At 37.3% G+C, this 19,897-nt stretch overlaps 1 protein-coding gene across 1 annotated transcript in view; it reads right to left on the reverse strand.

Moving 5' to 3' along the window:
- Window positions 1-19,897, reverse strand: part of PIK3C2G (phosphatidylinositol-4-phosphate 3-kinase catalytic subunit type 2 gamma) — a 487,933-nt gene that overhangs the window by 383,544 nt on the left and 84,492 nt on the right. Inside the window, exons 6-8 of the mRNA XM_068970622.1 lie at window positions 14,327-14,429; window positions 4,075-4,145; window positions 777-840 (exon numbers count right to left, since the gene is read on the reverse strand). Of these exons, the coding sequence (XP_068826723.1) occupies window positions 777-840; window positions 4,075-4,145; window positions 14,327-14,429 (238 nt within the window). The remainder of the gene's footprint in view (window positions 1-776; window positions 841-4,074; window positions 4,146-14,326; window positions 14,430-19,897) is intronic.

Genomic DNA, 19,897 nt, shown 5'->3' on the forward strand with positions numbered 1-19,897 from the left:
ATTAATGTCTCCATGTGATCAGTCAGCCTCCAGGAATCTGTAGATAGTCTAGGCACTGTTTTTCTGTTGTTCAGTTTTTCACCAAATCATGTAAATTGCACATTTTCACCTTTTATGAATCTGTCCCTTTCTCTCCATCCCCATATTAGAGCTTTTGTCCATGCCCTCCTCATCTCTTTTGGTTAATGAAATGTCCTACAGTCACCCATCTGTCATTATGCTGCCCTGCATAATGGCTTTATGTCATCAGCTGATAAATTAGAAAATCATTAAATTGTCCATAAAATGTCCTTAAGACCATACATAACTTGATTCCTGCTTCTCCCTTTCATCTGATCTTTTCATAGGCTTTCACCTTGAACCTTAATTGTAGCCATTCCAGAGTTTCAAAAGGATACAGTTTCTGACTCAAACCAGGTCTATAAACCTGCTCTATTCCTGTTATTTGCTCTACGTTATCCCTACCTCTCTGACTTTCCTTCACCACACCCCTCCCCTGGCTGACACACTCATTTTTCAACACTCAGATCAAATAAGTAAAATCGATAACCCTCTTTTGGGTGTCCTATATACACATAGGTCTTTCACAGTACACATAACACTTTATTACATACATCTGGTTACTTGTCTGTTTCACTATGATAGAATGAAAGCCATTGAAGTGTAGATCCTCTGCTTTATAAATGTTTGTTTCTTCAGAAATGTGCAAAGTTTTAGTAAAAGAGTAGGTAATAAATGCTTAATGGATCAATTAAGTAAGTAACAAAAGTTAATACCTGAGTTTTCAATAAGTATTTCAGGTCGGAGTCATATTTTTGGATTACTGTTGAGAGACACTGTCTGGAAAGAAAAAAGAGCTTTGTTTAAAATTGAGTAGTAAAACATTAAATTTAGCAAGTTTATCACAAGTCATGCTTTGCCCATGATTCTATAGCAAATGTGGTTTAAGGATTTCTGTTGATGTAATTTTAACTATCATTTTGCATGTCTGCCTTAAAACCTCTGTATAACTTGATAGGCTACAAGCATATTTAAAAACCTTAGAACTCAGAATAAATTTTTGACAACCAAACCTCTCAAAGATTGTTCATTATAAGAAACTACTTTTAATTCAAAATGTCAGTTGCAAAGGGATTCATAAGGAGATAATGACAGATACAACAAGAAATATTAAATATGCAAAAATTTGCAGAGAATTGCTTTCAGAATTAATGACATATTTATCATAGGTGATGTTGTATTTGACCCCAAACCTCTGTGTTTTCCTGGTATTTTTGCTTTTTCCCTAAGCTCCTCTTAATGCTTCAGCTTTATCTCTTAGATGGAACAGATGTGAGTTGAGCAGAGATTCTTCTGGCTTCACTATTCAAAATTATTTTCCCAAATGTTATTGACTTTCCCTTCCTATTTGTCCTGAAAACTCCTGAATTGAATCAAATAATGAACTGTATAACACAAATTCACAATGTTAAAAACACACCAATATATTTTATAGTAGCAGGTAGCCCTGTTCGATCCCCGCCCAACTCTGAGTGTCTGCAGCCAACCCTGTCGCTACACAGGCACCTGCAGCTGGTCTTCACAGCCAGGTGTGTGTGTGTACACAACCAGCTCCAGCAGCAACTGCTGTCTGTCCTGGTTCCTATCTGGAGGCACCACTGAGGATCCCAACAGCCCCTGCAGCACTGCAGACCTCCCACAGCACTTGCCAAGGACCACATGGTTGTGGATGCTGTGGAGCCTCGTGACCTGAACTGAGCAGACTTTGTGTTTCTCCCTCCCTCCAGACCTGGAGTTGTCTCACAATTCTGTGCTTGGTGCCTTGCACCACTACACCCAGGGTTACAGCACATTTCAGGATACCCTCGCCAGTAAGTGAAGGTCTTTCCATACTGAAGCCAGCTCATACAGTCTGGAAGAGGTGACTGCTGCTTCCTCTGTTCAGCAGCTATGCAAGGCTGTGTGGAGTGAAAGGGTTAGTTGCTCAGCCATGTTCAACTCTTTGTGACCCCATGGACTGTAGCCTTCCAGGTTCCTCTGTCCTTGGGATTCTCCAGGCAAGAATACTGAAGTGAGTTGCCATTCCTTTCTCCGGGGGATCTTCCCCACCCAGGGATATAAAGCTAGAAAATCACAAAAAAATCAGGGAAATATGACACCACCCAAAGAATACAGTAGACTTCCAGCAACTGACCCCAAAGAAATGGAGATAAAAGAATTGTCTGATTAAAGCTCTCACAATAATTATTCTAAAGATGCTCAGAGAACTACAAGGGAACACAGAAAAAGAATTTAATGAATTTAGCATAACAATGCAAGAAACAAAATGAGAAATTCAGCAAAGAGAAAACACAAGAATCAAATAGAAATGTTTGCACTAAAGAATACAAGACTGAGCTGAAGAATTTGATAAACTACCAAGCAGAAGATTCCATAAACTTAAAGACAGATTTCTTGAAATCACCCAATCAGAGGAACAACAAAAAGAAGGAAGGGAATGAAGAAATGTTGTCTGTCAACTACACTTAAATTAAAAATTACTGACAATGAAAAGTTAGGGAATAAATCATATGGGTCTCACAGTTAGTTCAGTCACTCAGTTGTGTCTGACTCTTTGCGACCCCATGGATTGCAGCATATCAGTCCAGCATGCAGTTGCCATCACCAGCTCCTGGTGCTTGCTCAAACTCATGTCCATCAATTGGGCAATGCCATCCAACCATCTCATCCTCTATTGTCCCCTTCTTCTCCTGCTTTCAATCTTTCCTAGCACAGGGTCTTTTCCGAAGAGTCACAGGCTCCTTTTGTTTCTCTGTGCCCCAGGTAGCATCCACCTACAAGTCACAGCCCTCCACCAAATAGTTCAGAACAAATTTCTGACTCCCAGGGTTTCCAGACTTTTTGAATAATTTGTCCAATTTGATGTTTCTCTCTGCATTTGTTGATGTGGTAGTTGTTGTCTTATAAATTTATTTTGAAACACAACTTTTGATTTAATACACCATTTTGATGGGGACCTATCTGAAGCATATAATTAGTAATACAATAATAATTTAGATAAAGTGATATCAAAAGTCCTCCTTAGTTTTACCCATTCTATGATTTTATGGTATGAGGCTGAATACTGGGGGGAAAGAGAAAGACATGATATTTTAATGAAAGAATGTAGCCTTTGCAAATTGCAGACAACATTAATTTCACTCTTCCTACTAACAAACTGAATGATCAGCCCTAGATAAGTTATTTAACCTTCCAGAAGTTCAGTTTCCTTGATTCCAAAGTAAGGTAGTATGTATTGTTATGGAGTTAAAGGGAGAATTAGATGAGATAATGTATGCAAAATATATTAGAACTCCAGGAGGTGATAGCTATTATTAATAGTCACTAAAACAATTTTAGCTCACTTTTATATCAGGCTGTGCTTTAGAGAATTTGTGACACGTACCTCCCACACTCCATTTTTTGCTCATTTAGCTCAGAACAACTTTAATTCCTGATAAACTCACCCTGTAGCACTGATACCTTCTCCCAGGTTAGCTTTTTGATATGTCTATTCTTTCAAATAATACATGCATATGTTGAGATATCAGACTCAATTAGAATATGCTCATTTGCTGTCACTTGAGTTTTCCAATTTGAATTCATTCTCCTTTGTTTATAATGTACCAATTATTTTCAAGGAGTTCCAGAAAGGAATTTAAAGCAGGAGATGGTGATTTTCAAAGTATGGAAATTCAGTGATACAAAGAGCTTAGTGACATGTGCACAATCAAAATTACCAAATGAATGAGGAAAAAAAATCCTCGAAAATGTAATAACTGGTAGCAGAGAGATTTTTAAATGAATGTTAGATTGTTCTGGAAGGTGTTAGCAGCTCTTCAAACGTATCTGAATAACTGTGAAGAATAGATAATTATTAACAGAATTTGCCAAAGGGAGGTATCTATTAAAAGTACAATAGCTTCCACAGTATTAGTGAAAGGATAGTTTTTACAATCAACTGAAAAATATTGTGATTTGGCACTTAAGAAATCAGTCAGCAAGTAGTCTTGGAACAGAAATGAAATGTCTTACCTGGATACTTTCCAGATATGCATAAATTCTAGAAGCTGGTTCAGATAAAACTGACTGTGGTCATCTTCATGCTGTAGATAGCAGGATATATTAATATTTATAGAGTGAAGAGGAATGAATACCAGATAAAAATAGGTCCGTAGCTTCCTACTGTCATTTTATTCACTTCTTTTGATAACCCTCATTTATCATTTTAATATTTTGTTTTAAAGACCTTAGAAGACACTTCTTAACTGTAGAAGCATTCTTTTCAAAAGTAAAGTGGAAAGCTGCTCTTTGGTTGAGGATAAACCCCAAGGACAATTGAAAAGCATCCTGCCACCACCAAGGTCAAATACGAATTTATCCCAGCAGGAAGGCAGTTTTGACACCAGTTCTCCCATGTACGTGTACGTTTTTTCACATTTAGGCCTTGGATCCATGGCAGCATAAGACTTGACAACTTGCCACATTGGCCAGCAGATACAGAATGGAATCCTCTATTTTTCAGATTTTCCATATCTTGCCACCAAAATGTCAGGGTAAGAGAACTTTCCCTGAATCTCATGAACATTGAGTTATGCTAATGAAAGACAACTACTGAAGATATAAATTGCAGGAGTTATCAGATGGCATTGTATTTTTCTCCCAAGATGAGCAGGAACTACTCATCTTAAAATAGCAGCCCCCTGATCCACATCTCTGCATTCAGACAGATGCACTCTCATCTTAACTCCTTGATCAGCTCTTCTGAAATGGGTATCTGTGAAAATCCTATGCAGGTCTGCAGAGGAAGCAAATATACCCCATCATCTTTGCACTTTTTCATCACCCAGAGCCGTTAAGTTTTACAGCCCAATGAGTTCCTTACTGCCTGGGGTACATATAATCTTGTATGTCAGTATGCACACAATCTAATTTTAAAACTGCCTGTTAGAGTTTCTGACAGAAAACATCAGAAGGAAGACCTTTACATGGCTTAAGATCAATGGTAAATCAATTTTTATATTGGCTTGTTTTGTGAGGAAGAGGGAGGAAGCTAAGTAACACGTAAAGAATAAGGTCACTGATATGAAAAAGGAAGGCTTTGTATTATTAGAAATGCTAAGAAACTTGGCAACATGAGGCTTACTGTATAGGATTTTACATCTAAGGTTCCTAGTTGATGAAATCTGAAAGTGTGATAGTGATTGAGACAATTTCTTTTTCTGCAGTAGATAAAGATAAAGTTCAGGCATGGAAAGGACAATAAAAGGGAAGGGAAAAAAGAGAAATTTAAAGTCAAAATACAATAAGATTTAAACTGTAATCTTTGACATTTGCCTTATTTCAGAGACTTCCCTGGTGGCTCAGTGCTAAAGAATCAACCTGCAATGCAGGAGACACAGGAGATGCGGGTTTGATCCCTGGGTCAGGAAGATGCCCTGGAGAAGGAAATGGCAACCCACTCCAGTATTCTTGCCCGGGAAATCCCATGGACAGAGGAGCCTGGGGAGCTGCAGTCCATAGGGTTGCAAGGACTTGGACATGACTGAGCACACCTGCACTTACTTCCGAAGTTAAAACCAAAGCAGTATATAAATAATATGACATATTTGCATCTTTTGGTATAGCATAATCATATTCATTTAAAAGCTACTTTACTTGGCTTCCAGAGATACTTTTTGGGGCAGGGGAATTGTCCTTTTTCATATAGTCACTTAAAAGAAAAAACAAAAACAAAAACAATTTATCTAAAGGATCTCAAAGAGTTGGAGGGAAATTTGAGCACGTATCCTTGGAATGTATTGTGCAGTTTACTTTTCTCCAAAGCTAAAAGCCATACCTTTGTTTTAGTAAAAACACTAAGGTATTTTTTGTTCCTTTTTTTCATACAGAAATCTATAGCTTTACATATTCTGTGAAGGCTTCCTTGAATTATAAAGAAATTTTAATTTTATGATTAATATCTGCAATGTTGGCAATACTTTAGATCAGACCCGAAAGACATAAAGGAAGAAAATAAAAAAAAAAAAAAAGTTTTAATCATTTGTGCCATTTCTAATCAAGACAGACATTTAAAAATTTTGAAATCTAGGATGATTTCTAAAGAATATCAACCAGTTTTGTGAATAATCTCCTGGAACATGAATTAAATCATCATCAGTTCAGTTCATAAGTTACTCAGTCATGTCCGACTCTTTGCAACCCCATGAATCGCAGCACACCAGGTCTCCCTGTCCATCACCATCTCCCGGAGTTCACTCAGACTCGCATCCATCGGGTCAGTGATGCCATCCAGCCATCTCATCCTCTGTGGTCCCCTTCTCCTCCTGCCCCCAATCCCTCCCAGCATCAGAGTCTTTTCCAGTGAGTCAACTCTTTGCATGAGGTGGCCAAAGTACTGTAGTTTCAGCTTTAGCATCATTTCTTTCAAAGTAATCCCAGGACTGAACTCCTTCAGAATGGACTGGTTGGATCTCCTTGCAGTCCAAGGGAATCTCAAGAGTCTTCTCCAACACCACGGTTCAAAAGCATAAATTCTTTGGCACTCAGCTTTCTTCACAGTCCAACTCTCACGTCCATACATGACCACTGGAAAAACCATAGCCTTGACCAGATGGACCTTTGTTGGCAAAGAAATGTCTCTGATTTTGAATATGCTGTCTAAGTTGGTCACAACTTTTCTTCCAAGGAGTAAGCGTCTTTTAATTTCATTGCTGTAGTCACCATCTGCAGTGATTTTGGAGCCCAAAAAAGTAAAGTCTGACACTGTTTCCACTGTTTCCCCATCTATTTGCCGTGAAGTGATGGGACCGGATGCCGTGATCTTCGTTTTCTGAATGTTGAGCTTTAAGCCAACTCTTTCTCTCTCCACTTTAACTTTCATCAAGAGGCTTTTTAGTTCTTCTTTACTTTCTGCCATAAAGGGTGGTGTCATCTGCATATCTGAGGATATTGAGATTTCTCCCAGCAATCTTGATTCCAGCTTGTGCTTCTTCCAGCCCAGTGTTTCTCATGCTGTACTCTGCATATAAGTTAAATAAGCAGGGTGACAATATACAGCCTTGACGTACTCCTTTCCCTATTTGGAACCAGTCTGTTGTTCCATGTCCAGTTCTAACTGTTGCTTCCTGACCTGCATACAGATTTCTCAAGAGGCAGATCAGGTGGTCTGGTATTCCCATCTCTTGAAGAATTTTCCACAGTTTATTGTGATCCACACAGTCAAAGGATTTGGCATAGTCAGTAAAGCAGAAAAAGATGTTTTTTCTGGAACTCTCTTGCTTTTTCAAATATCCAGTGGATGTTGGCAATTTGATCTCTGGTTCCTCTGCCTTTTCTAAAACCAGCTTGAACACCTGGAAGTTCATGGTTCACGTATTGCTGAAGCCTGGCTTGGAGAATTTTGAGCATAACTTTACTAGTGTGTGAGATGAGTGCAATTGTGTGGTAGTTTGATCATTCTTTGGCATTGCCTTTCTTAGGGATTGGAATGAAAACTGACCTTTTCCAGTCCCGTGGCCACTGCTGAGTTTTCCAAATTTGCTGGCATATTGAGTGCAGCACTTTCACAGCATCATCTTCAGGATTTGAAATAGCTAAACTGCAATTATATCACCTCCACTAGCTTTGTTCGTAGTGATGCTTTCTAAGGTCCACTTGACTTCACATTCCAGGATGTCAGGCTCTATATTAGTGATCACACCATCATGATTATCTGGGTCATGAAGATCTTTTTTGTACAGTTCTTCTGTGTATTCTTGCCACCTCTTCTTAATATCTTCTGCTTCTGTTAGGTCCATGCCATTTCTGTCCTTTATTGTGCCCATCTTTGGCATGAAATTTTCCCTTGGTATTTCTAGTTTTCTTGAAGAGATCTCTAGTCTTTCCCATTCTGTTGTTTTCCTCTATTTCTTTACATTGATCGCTGAAGAAGGCTTTCTTATCTCTTCTTGCTATTCTCTGGAACTCTGCATTCAGATGCTTATATCTTTCCTTTTCTCCTTTGCTTTTCACTTCTCTTCTTTCACAGCTATTTGTAAGGCCTCCCCAGACAGCCATTTTGCTTCTTTGCATTTCTTTTCCATGGAGATGGTCTTCATCCCTGTCTCCTTTACAATGTCATGAGCCTCAGTCCATATTTCATCAGGCACTCTATCTATCAGATCTAGTCCCTTAAATCTATTTCTCACTTCTACTGTATAATCATAAGGGATTTGATTTAGGTCATACCTGAATGGTCTAGCGGTTTTCCCTACTTTCTTCATATATCAATATAATAGGAGTCAGTTTAAAATAAGAAAGCCATCATCTATTGTAATGCTTTTTACAATGAAAAAAAAAACTCTGAAATATCCCCTGAACAGTGTTGGTATCAATAAACTTAATAAAATGACTGTGTGGCTGTGACCCGGCTCACTAAGCTCAGTTGAGAGGATTTACCCCACTTCCGAGGTCGGGGGAGTGGCCGGGAGGAGCAACCTGAGGAGCAGTGACTGTGTCGGCATGGGAGGGCCTAGGGGAGCTATCTGACATTGAAGGTCAGGAAGGGCGGCGGTAAGGAGCTACCCCTCGTCCTAGGTAAGGAGCAGCGGCTGTAAGGTAAGGAGTGCTTTGCTGGAACAGCCGTGAAGAGATAACCCACGCCCAAGGTAAGGGAAACCCAAGTAAGATGGTAGGTGTTGCAAGAGGGCATCAGAGGGCAGACACACTGAAACCATACTCACAGAAAACTAGTCAATCTAATCACACTAGGACCACAGCCTTGTCTAACTCAGTGAAACTAAGCCATGCCCGTGGGGCAACCCAAGATGGGCGGGTCATGGTGGAGAGGTCTGACAGAATGTGGTCCACTGGAGAAGGGAATTGCAAACCACTGCAGTATTCTTGCCTTGAGAACCCCATGAACAGTATGAAAAGGCAAAATGATAGGATACTGAAAGAGGATCTCCCCACATCAGTAGGTGCCCAATATGCTACTGGAGATCAGTGGAAAATAACTCCAGAAAGAATGAAGGGATGAAGCCAAAGCAAAAACAATACCCAGCTGTGGATGTGACTGGTGATAGAAGCAAGGTTCGATGCTGTAAAGAGCAATATTGCATAGGAACCTGGAACGTTAGGTCCATGAATCAAGGCAAATTGGAAGTGGTCAAACAAGAGATGGCAAGAGTGAACGTTGACATTCTAGGAATCAGCGAACTAAAATGGACTGGAATGGGTGAATTTAACTCAGATGACCATTATATCTACTACTGCAGGCAGAAATCCCTCAGAAGAAATGGAGTAGCCATCATGGTCGACAGAAGGGTCCCAAATGCAGTAATTGGATGCAATCTCAAAAACGACAGAATGATCTCTGTTCGTCTCCAAGGCAAACCATTCAATATCACAGTAATTCAAGTCTATGCCCCAACCAGTAACACTGAAGAAGCTGAAGTTGAACGGTTTTATGAAGACCTACAAGACCTTTTAGAACTAACACCCAAAAAAGATGTCCTTTTTATTATAGGGGACTGGAATGCAAAAGTAGGAAGTCAAGAAACACCTGGAGTAACAGGCAAATTTGGCCTTGGAATGCAGAATGAAGCAGGGCAAAGACTAATAGAGCTTTGCCAAGAGAATGCACTGGTCATAGGAAACATCCTCTTCCAACAACACAAGAGAAGACTCAACACATGGACGTCACCAGATAGTCAACACCAAAATCAGATCGAATAAAGCTAGTGGAGGTGATGGAATTCCAGTTGAGCTGTTTCAAATCCTGAGAGATGATGCTGTGAAAGTGCTGCACTCAATATGCCAGCAAATTTGGAAAACTCAGCAGTGGCCACAGGACTGGAAAAGGTCAGTTTCCATTCCAATGCTAAAGAAAGGCAATGCCAAAGAATGCTCAAACTACCACACAATTGCACTCATCTCACATGCTAGTAAAGTAATGTCAAAATTCTCCAAGCCAGGCTTCAGCAATACATGAACCGTGAACTCCCTGATGTTCAAGCTGGTTTTAGAAAAGGCAGAGGAACCAGAGACCAAATTGCCAACACCCACTGGATATTCAAAAAAGCAAGAGAGTTCCAGAAAAACATCTATTTCTGCTTTATTGACTATGCCAAAGCCTTTGACTGTGTGGATCACAACAAACTGTGGAAAATTCTTCAAGAGATGGGAATACCAGACCACCTGATCTGCCTCTTGAGAAATCTGTATGCAGGTCAGGAAGCAGGAATTAGAACTGGACATGGAACAACAGACTGTTTTCAAATAGGGAAAGGAGTACGTCAAGGCTGTATATTGTCACCCTGCTTTTTTTAACTTATATGCAGAGTACATCATGAGAAACGCTGGACTGGAAGAAACACAAGCTGGAATCAAGATTCCTGGAAGAAATCTCAAAAACCTCAGATATGAAGATGACACTAGCCTTATGGCTGAATGTGAAAAGAAACTAAAATCCTCTTGATGAAAGTGAAATTGGAGACTGAAAAAGTTGGCCTAAAGCTCAACATTCAGAAAACGAAGATCATGGCATCTGGTCCCATCACTTCATGGGAAATAGATGGGGAAACAGTGGAAATAGTGTCAGACTTTATTTTTTTGGGCTCCAAAATCACTGCAGATGGTGACTACAGCAATGAAATTAAAAGACACTTACTCCTTGGAAGAAAAGTTATGACTTACCTAGATAGTATATTGAAAAGCAGAGACATTACTTTGCTGACTAAGGTCCGTCTAGTCAGTTCAGTCCAGTTCAGTTGCTCAGTCGTGTCTGACTCTTTGCGACCCCATGAATCGCAGCATGCCAGGCCTCCCTATCCCTCACCATCTCCCGGAGTTCACTCAGACTCACGTCCATCGAGTCTGTGATGCCATCCAGCCATCTCATCCTCAGTCGTCCCCTTCTCCTCCTGTCCCCAATCCCTCCCAGCATCAGAGTCTTTTCCAATGACTCAACTCTTTGCATGAGGTGGCCAGAGTACTGGAACTTCATCTTTAGCATCATTCTTTCCAAAGAAATCCCAGGACTGATCTCCTTCAGAATGGACTGGTTGGATCTCCTTGCAGTAAGGGGCTCTCAAGAGTCTTCTCCAAGACTATGGTTTTTCCTGTGGTCATGTATGGATGTGAGAGTTGGACTGTGAAGAAGTCTGAGCATTGAAGAATTTATGGTTCTGAACTCTGGTGTTGGAGAAGACTCTTGAGAGTCCCTTGGACTTAAAGATCCAACCAGTCCATTCTGAAGGAGATCAGCCCTGGCATTTCTTTGGAAGGAATGATACTAAAGCTGAAACTCTAATACTTTCGCCACCTCATGCAAAGAGTTGACTCATTGGAAAAAAACTCTGATGCTGGGTGGGATGGGGGTGCAGGAGGAGAAGGGGACGACAGAGGATGAGATGGCTGGATGGCATCACTGACTTGATGGACGTGATTTGAGTGAACTCCGGGAGATGGTGATGGACAGGGAGGCCTGGCATGCTGCGATTCATGGGGTCGCAAAGATTCAGACACGACTGAGTGACTGAACTGAACTGAACTGATCATTATAGTTCCAATATTACATAGAAAGAATATTGTCAAGCCACTTTTATGTTGTTTAAGTAGAAAGAAAATTTAATTATTCACAATGTTTAGCATACAGCTGAAATTATGAACATCATAGAGAATTTTGGCATCATTTTAATAATAGAATTAAGATAGAAGACCATTCACCATTTGCTTAGCATAGATTTATAAAAGAAAAAGAATCATGGGCCATTTATTTTAAATATAGCCATTCAGACAATGAAGAAGGATTGCAAACTCTTAAATTCTCTCAGTTATATCCAGTTATATTAAATTAATTAACATGCTTATCTAGTCCTCAGAGAGGATTTTATAAAACCAGGCAATTAGTTTTTATTTTTTTTCACCTATAAGATTTTCAAGTGAAATTATAATTTAACCTCCTTGATGGGTACTAAAATTTCATAACAAAAAGTGTGATATATCAGAGTGCAACATATGCATCATGTTGACATAACACACCAGTGTCCAGACTCCAATATTTTCAATATCATGAGTAAGTTTTTGAAATGTATGAATGTCTTAACTAACGTTAGGGTGGTCTAATGTTTAAGACTTTGCCTTCCAATACAGGGGATGTCGATTTGACCCCTGATTGGAGAGCTAAGAGCCCACATGCCTTGTGACCAAAAAACTGAAAAAAGAAAAGTAATTCTGTAACAAATTCAATAAAGTCTGTCGTGGATACATGTTGATGTATGGCAAAAACAATACAATATTGTAAAGTAATTAACCTCCAATTAAAATAAATAAATTTATATTAAAAAAAAAAAGAGGCAGAAAGAGCCAGACAGACAACTGAGGGGAGTTGAATTAAAAAAAAAAAAAAAAAGGTCCACACCAAAAAAATCTTTAGAACTTCCCTAGTGGCTCAGAGGTAAAGAATCCGCCTGCCAGTGCAGGAGATGGAGATTTGGTCCCTGAACTGGGAAGATCGGGCAGACCACAGAGCAACTAAGCCCACGCCCCACAACTAGTGAGCCTGTGCTGCAGCGCCTGGGAGTCACAGCTCCTGAAGCCGTAATGCCCAAGAGTGCGTGCTCCGGACAATGAGAAGCCTGTGCACCAAAACCCACTTGCCGCACCTAGAGAAAAGCCCACACAGCAGTGAAAACCCAGCACAACCAAAATAAATAAATAATATTATTTTTAAAAGTTTTAAAAAGACTACAATATCATATAGTCTGACATTCTATAGTGTTTGCTTTGAGGCTGCTATGAATTAATACATGTAGAGCACTAATAACAGTGCCTGGCACCTAATACTAAATGTGGTTAATTATCATTAAATACCCTGTCATGGCCCAGGCTTTGGGATATGTGGGTACAGCTGTGGAAAACAAAACAAAGCCAAAAAAACACAAAGGTAGACTTTTGACTAATTGCTCTGACACCCACATCTAAAACGTTTGAGTATATCCCATAAATTCTCAGTGGAGACTCACTGACTGGCCTCAGATCCAAGTCTTACTAGTTCCATGAATGTGACCTGAGAAAGGTCATGAGTTCCTTGGGATCAGTGTCCTTATTGACACATGGAATTGTTGTAAACAGTAAATGTGATGTAAATGTTAAAGTTTCAGGTATAAAATACATGTTCAGGACATATTATATCAAAGTAGTGGAGTTATATGCATTTAAGTATAAACTTTAATTTACATGAAACTGAAATGTTAGTGATTTGTGAATTACTACCAGTGACATTCTTTTTAATAATTATTCAGCTTCTAAATAAGAGTAGGAGTTAGGATTATACATTTTCTCCTCCCCCTGTTGAAATGAAGCATGATAATTTCAGCTTTCTCATCAATACCGAGGACAATTTGAAGACACTTAGGTTTATTAATATTAAGGGTATTAGTTACTTTATAATGCTTCTTTGTGGAGATTTCAGATGCATAGCCCTGGAGCCATCAATGCTGAGTTGGGTATGAGTTCCAAAAGATATTTCTAAACAACTCTCTTTTGGCCTCATTATGTTATGTTCCACATAGATATATTGCAAACTAATGCACTACCTGACACTTTTTATGATGAAGCACCCCAAACTAGAAAAAAAAGTCATGCATTGGAAATCTGTTATCTGAGGTAAATGACAGTGATGGGAGTTTTGCTTAAAGTAGGTAATTGGAAGATTCTATAGATGAAAACTGCTAAAAATCAAAGGTTACTGCATACTGTGCAATTTGGGTTTGATGTAACTCAAGACATCACACAGGGAATAAAATTTATATCTAACAGCATGAATCTGTCATTAAAGCACAGTAATTCCTTTCTAAGGAGTTTTTTATATATATTATAAATATTAATCTGTCCTGATTTAAACTGTGTTGATACCACCATTGTCTTCAAATAGAGCAAGAGTTGTGTTATTTTGCTCCCTTCAATGGTTTCCCCATCACATTTTCTGTCCCATTCATTTACTATGGATTCTTATATGAATATGATAACATTAATAAGTTACTCATAAATGACTTTTCAAGAAACCAGTTGATTTATTATACTGAGGTTGCAGTATGCTGTACAGGTAATTGCTTTAGTCCAAATTGTTAATAGACATATGGACATATATTTCATTATGTTTCAGTAAATATACTCAAATGAATACATATTCATTAAGCCATGTAATCCCAAAATGGCAACAATCCATAACAATGGGAACACTGTCCTTAAAGAACCCATTTGCTAACTGATGCCAATGATGCCAATGCTAAGAAAGTCTCACCTTTCGAGATAATGTGCCTGGAGTGTCTCTCTTTTTCTGTAGATGAAGTTGAATAACAGATTTATTTTTCTGAAATATTCTGTGGCTTCCCAAATAGTGATCACTGAAAGAGAAACAAAAATGAACATAATTATTCTCTTACTATTCCCCCAGTGTATGTTTTCCCCCCTGACTCTATGTCATTTTATCTTATTTTTAGAACTTAGTCTGATAAAAGTTTAAATGTATCTTTAGTTTTCTGTCTGTCTACCTCTCTATCATGGTTTTTCAGGTGGCTCAGTGGTAAAGAATCTGCCTGCTAATGCAGGAGACATGAGTTTGATTCCTGGGTCAGAAAGATCCCTCCTGGAGGAAGAAATGGCAGCCCAGTCCAGTATTCTTGCTTGGTAACTCCCTGGACAGAAGAGCCTGGCAGGCTACAGTTCATAGAGTTGCAAGGAGTCAGACACAACTGAACGACTGTGCCTTAACTATCTGTCTATCTATCTGTCTATCTCTAGTGTGCATGTGTATGTAGACGTATAGAGACCTGTCTCCTCATATTCAGTTTTAAAGGCAAGATATACTTATTTTCAAATTCATTGTTAGAAAAAATGGCTAGACACCTTTAGAATGGATATGATAAAGAATCCATATTCAGAGTTAGTTTTATCCGACCATCTCAAAGCTGACCACAGCATGCTTCTGGGAGGTCTAATTGATGCCACAAAATGCATGTGGGGATCACTTGTAACAAGGAAGCAGAGCCTTGTGGTAGAAATATCACAAGATTAGAGACAGATGTACTAGCTCTTTGACCTTAGGCCAATTAAACGATCTGAAACACAATATTTTTCCTTTAGAGTTGGGATATTAATGTCTACGTCAAAGGCTTGATAAGCAGATTAAATAAAAATATTACACATTTCAGACATTTTTAATGGTGTAATTTTATTTTGTTTTCCTCCCTCCCTTCCTTTCTTCCTTCCATCCTTCCTTCCTCCCTCTCTCTCTCTCTAAATATTTCCTAATCACAGATGAAATAATGAACAAAACAACCTATTGCTATCCACAGGGCTCTTATATTGTTCCTTGGATTATTTCTACTGTGAATCTAGACATAAGACATGGCCAGTGTATTCCCTGAGTTTCTGGAATCATTGGTTTCTGTCTTCCTCCAAGGGCTATTCTCATATTCTATCACATATACTCAGGTTCGTCTTTTCACTTCCTCCAACCCCAGCTTTTTTTTTTTTTTTTTCATGCTTATACTTCTGAAATTCCTCTGAAGTTCCTCTTCCTATTTTGGGAACCGCTTTAAGAGTAGTGACCCATCTTGCTTTCAAAGCTTCCTTTCCTCAGTGTGTTGAAGTCTGGACCCTGGATCCCAGTGCAGTGAATTCAGCCTAAGATATGGTTACTGCTTTCTTGAACTGCCTATTTCACCCACTTGTATGTATGTCCCTCACTAGGCTTGCCAGAGAAAATAGATGACCAATAAAGATGAATTTCAGATAACAATGAATAAACATTTTAGTCTAAGTATGTTTGAAACATACACTAAGAAAAATGGAAATTTTTAAAATTCGAGTTTAACTGAAAATTCTGTATATTTATTTGCTAAATGTGTCAGTTCAATTCCTTTCTAAAAGTCAGCCCTAGTTCTTCCCTTATCTTTGCCTCAAGGGTGGTGAGGAGAGGGGTAAGGTCTAGGTAATTTTCAGATTTTGGAAGGAATTTTTTTCCCCTATAAATTTTCTTTAAAAAAAAAAAGTTACAGGAATATATTCTCAGGAAAAACATTTGAATTATACTAAATTGTGGACAATAAAAAAGATCTTAAAATTATTCTCTTTCCTTTTGTCCAAAACAATAGTTAACAAGAGTTTATTGCACTTAAAAAAAAAGAAAATAGGCTGAGATAAATGGTCAAGCACACATACATTTATGTTAAAAATAAGATCATTTTTATTTTAGCTGTGTCTCTAACTTGTAGCTAAATTTCTTTTAATTTATTTTTGGACACTGACTTTTTTGCTTCTGGCATGTCGCATGGTACTCAGGATCTTAATTTCCCAATCTGGGAATCAAACTCTTGCCCCCTGCAGTGTAAGCACAGAGTACCAAGCAATGGAACGTCAAGGAATTCCTGAGACTTTGCTTCTTGATCAGAAAATTTAAACTATTCCATTCATAGCAATACCATCTGCTGTGTTATTGTAGGTTTATATTAAACATATTTGTTTTAAAATTTTTCCCTTTATTCTTTGGGATTATTTGAACCCTGAGTCTCTTTTTTCTCTATCTTTAGAGGCTTAGAAGACACAAATAATTTTAATCTTCTACTGGTTAACTATTTTTTTTTAAATAAAACATATCTTAAATCTTTTCCACTTCAACATCAATTTACTCATAATTTATATCACATTCTCAAATAAATCTTAGAGCTTAATATGACTTCATTTCTATTTCATAATACTATGGTTGCCCAAAAAGAGATCATTTCAATTTTTTTCCAGATTCTTTTATAATTTACTGGATGCAATAAAAATATAGTAGATCAGTTGATCCAAAAAGTTAGAAATGGAAATTATAAAAAAGATATCTTAATATACTTTATTTTTAAGCTAAAAATAGCCTCTCAATAACCAAAGTCTTCATGCTAGAATAAAGTTGTTGATATAGGATGAAGCATCTGTTGATTACAATTTTGTGTCTTCTGGCATAAAACAAATCTATAATTATCTTTAATTTTCAGCTCCAGCTTCCAACCTGAATGGCGAATTGATTTAGATTCCTGTGCTTATTATTCTAATCTTTTGAAGTTGTTTCCTCCACACTTAATTCAGCAGTAGTGGTTTTAATGATCTATCTGGAATGTATTTGTTGAGTAAAGAGGGATTTACAGCTCCAATTTTAGACATTTTTTTCAATATAATAACAATTTGCCCAAATACTCTTAAACTAGCAAGGCCTTTTTTTTTTTTTTATCTCTGACCTTTTGCATTTAACACATGAATAATTTTCATAAATATCCAATATTTCTGGACTCTAAATACTTCATGAATCCATATATTTATTCCTGTCCAGTACCAAATTGCTTCAATTATTTAATTTTCTAGCATATTTTGAAGTTTGGAAATAAAAGTAATAATTTTAAAAAATTATATTATCTTTCCATGATTTCTCTTTCAGAACAATTTTGAAATTAGTGTGGTAGTATTAAAGAGAAATTCTAATATAGTGTTGACTTATATTTCATTTATGGAATTTATAAGAAGAGTTGGCCTTTGTATAACATTGAATTCTTCCAAGGATAATATATTTCTACATGCAATCTGACTCTCTTCTATACCTTTGAGTAAAATGATAGTTTTCTTCCAAGTAGATTTTAAAAGTATGCCTTTTGCAAGATATTTTATAGTTTCTGTTCTATTACAAATCAAAGATTTTTTTCCATAATATTTATTAGTTGAGTTTATTTGTTGATTTTTCTTATGGACTCCTGTTGTAATACCTGAAAGTTTTTCAGTTGATTTTTTTGGATTTTCTAAGTAGAAAGCTATATTCTTTTAAAATAATTGCAATTTTATTACCTTCCAAAAGCAAAAATCTTCCTTTTGATTTTTTATTCTATTGTGATGGCTAGGATGCTTGCCAGACTTTTGAGTAGTAGTAATGAAAATAGATATCCTTTTCTTTTTCTTGACTGTATGGAGAATGCATCAGATGATTAACAGATATGGTATCTGCTGCATTCCTGGTGTATACTTTCGTTGCCTATTTTGTTAATTATTTTTTTTAATTATGAAAAGGTTCAAATTTTATTTAATGAGTTTTTTGCATTCACTGAGTACATCATATTGCAAGGATCTTTTTTTCCTTGAGTGTATTAATATATTAATTGTATCAATAGATTTTTTCTATGTATAATTATTTTTACATTCTTGAGTAATTTAATTTTCAATTTTTTAAAGTCTCTTTTTGTATATAGGAAAATCTAAATTGGCCTATAATCTTAATGTTTGTGTTAATATTTATTTGTTTTAGACATTACTATTAATCTATCTTTATAAAGTGCATACATCTTATTCTCTGTCCTGGCACAGTTTGTATAATTGAGAATTATCTATTCCCCCAAGGTTTGATGCAATTTGCCTAAAACTACATTTTCTACTCCCCACTGTTCTTTGTTCTGTTTCACATTTATACTTCTCCTTGAGCTAATTTTTAAAATTCATGATTCCTTAGGAAATTATCTATTTTTTATCAAGTTGTCAAACAAATGTCCCAAGTCCCTTCTATTTTAAAAGTCTTTTGACATTTACCTGGGAGCTCTACAATCCCCTTGCGATTTTTCTGTCCTTTCCATCTTATCACTCTTTCTTGTTTTACCAGAAATTTTATTATTAATATTTTTTCCTGTCCTTACATGAGAATTTTGGTGGGCTGCGGGTGGATTTGCATTTTCACTCTAATGTATTAATCCAACTCTGAAGATAAGTAATTATTTTAATTATGGGAATGATTTTACATGAGAAGAGAGCTCAAAAACTGGAAAGGAAGTATTTTTCTGCTCAGCTCTTTCATTTGCAATTAAAGACACTGAGTTCAACAATCTAAGATCAGAAATTAGAACATAAATATTTGGAGTAAATATAGCATACATGAAGTTTATTTATAGAGTTAAGCTTTCCTGTTATAATGTGATATACATATTTCTTCTTATAAAATGGGGCGGGGGAATTAAGGTGTTCTGCAAACTTTGAGCTAAAAATAAAACATCTCATGGGAAAATAGGACTGGAAGAGACCACTCAAATCAATACAGGTCTACGCAGAGTTCATGTGTTTGTGTGCATTCACACAGAGACACCTTAGTACAGAACACTAGCATGGTCTTAAAAGACACATTTAATTTCAAAAATTAAAAAATATGTATATAGTAAAATAGACCTGACTTTTAAAAATGTCTTTAACTTGGTGAAAGAGAATATATAGAAAACCTTGATGCTGCTGAATATAGAGATGAGGGTGAAATGTACAATTGTGGAGAATTCTTCAATAAGCATTTTCAAGACTGTGAAATCAAGCTGGTGGGGAGGGGGGAATGCATGTTTTCTGGGTGAATAGTCACAGTCACTGGTACAGTATTGTACTCTCAGCAGCTTTATGTATACTTTGCATTCATCTACTGTTACTTAGCAGAACAAAACATTACAAATATGCCCGAAAATTTTCCCTGTATGTAAAGGTGACTTGTCTGAATAAACTAATTCATATTACAGAAATATGTCATATTGCTAAGAATTTGGAAAAGAAAATGGCAACCCACTCCAGTATTCTTGCCTGGAGAATCCCGTGGACAGAAGAGACTGGTGGGCTGCTGTCCATAGGGTCGCAGAGAGTGGGACATAACTGAAGCGACTTAGCATGCATGCATACACTGGAGAAGGAAATGGCAACTCACTCCAATATCCTTGCCTGGAGAATCCCAGGGACAGAGGATCCTGGTGGGCTGATGTCTATGGGTCGAACAAAGTCAGACACGAATGAACTGACTTAGCAGCAACAGCAGTTGAATTTGTATTTG

The sequence above is a fragment of the Capricornis sumatraensis genome, chromosome 4 (assembly GCF_032405125.1).
Source record: "Capricornis sumatraensis isolate serow.1 chromosome 4, serow.2, whole genome shotgun sequence".
In the NCBI taxonomy this organism is placed as follows: domain Eukaryota; kingdom Metazoa; phylum Chordata; class Mammalia; order Artiodactyla; family Bovidae; genus Capricornis; species Capricornis sumatraensis.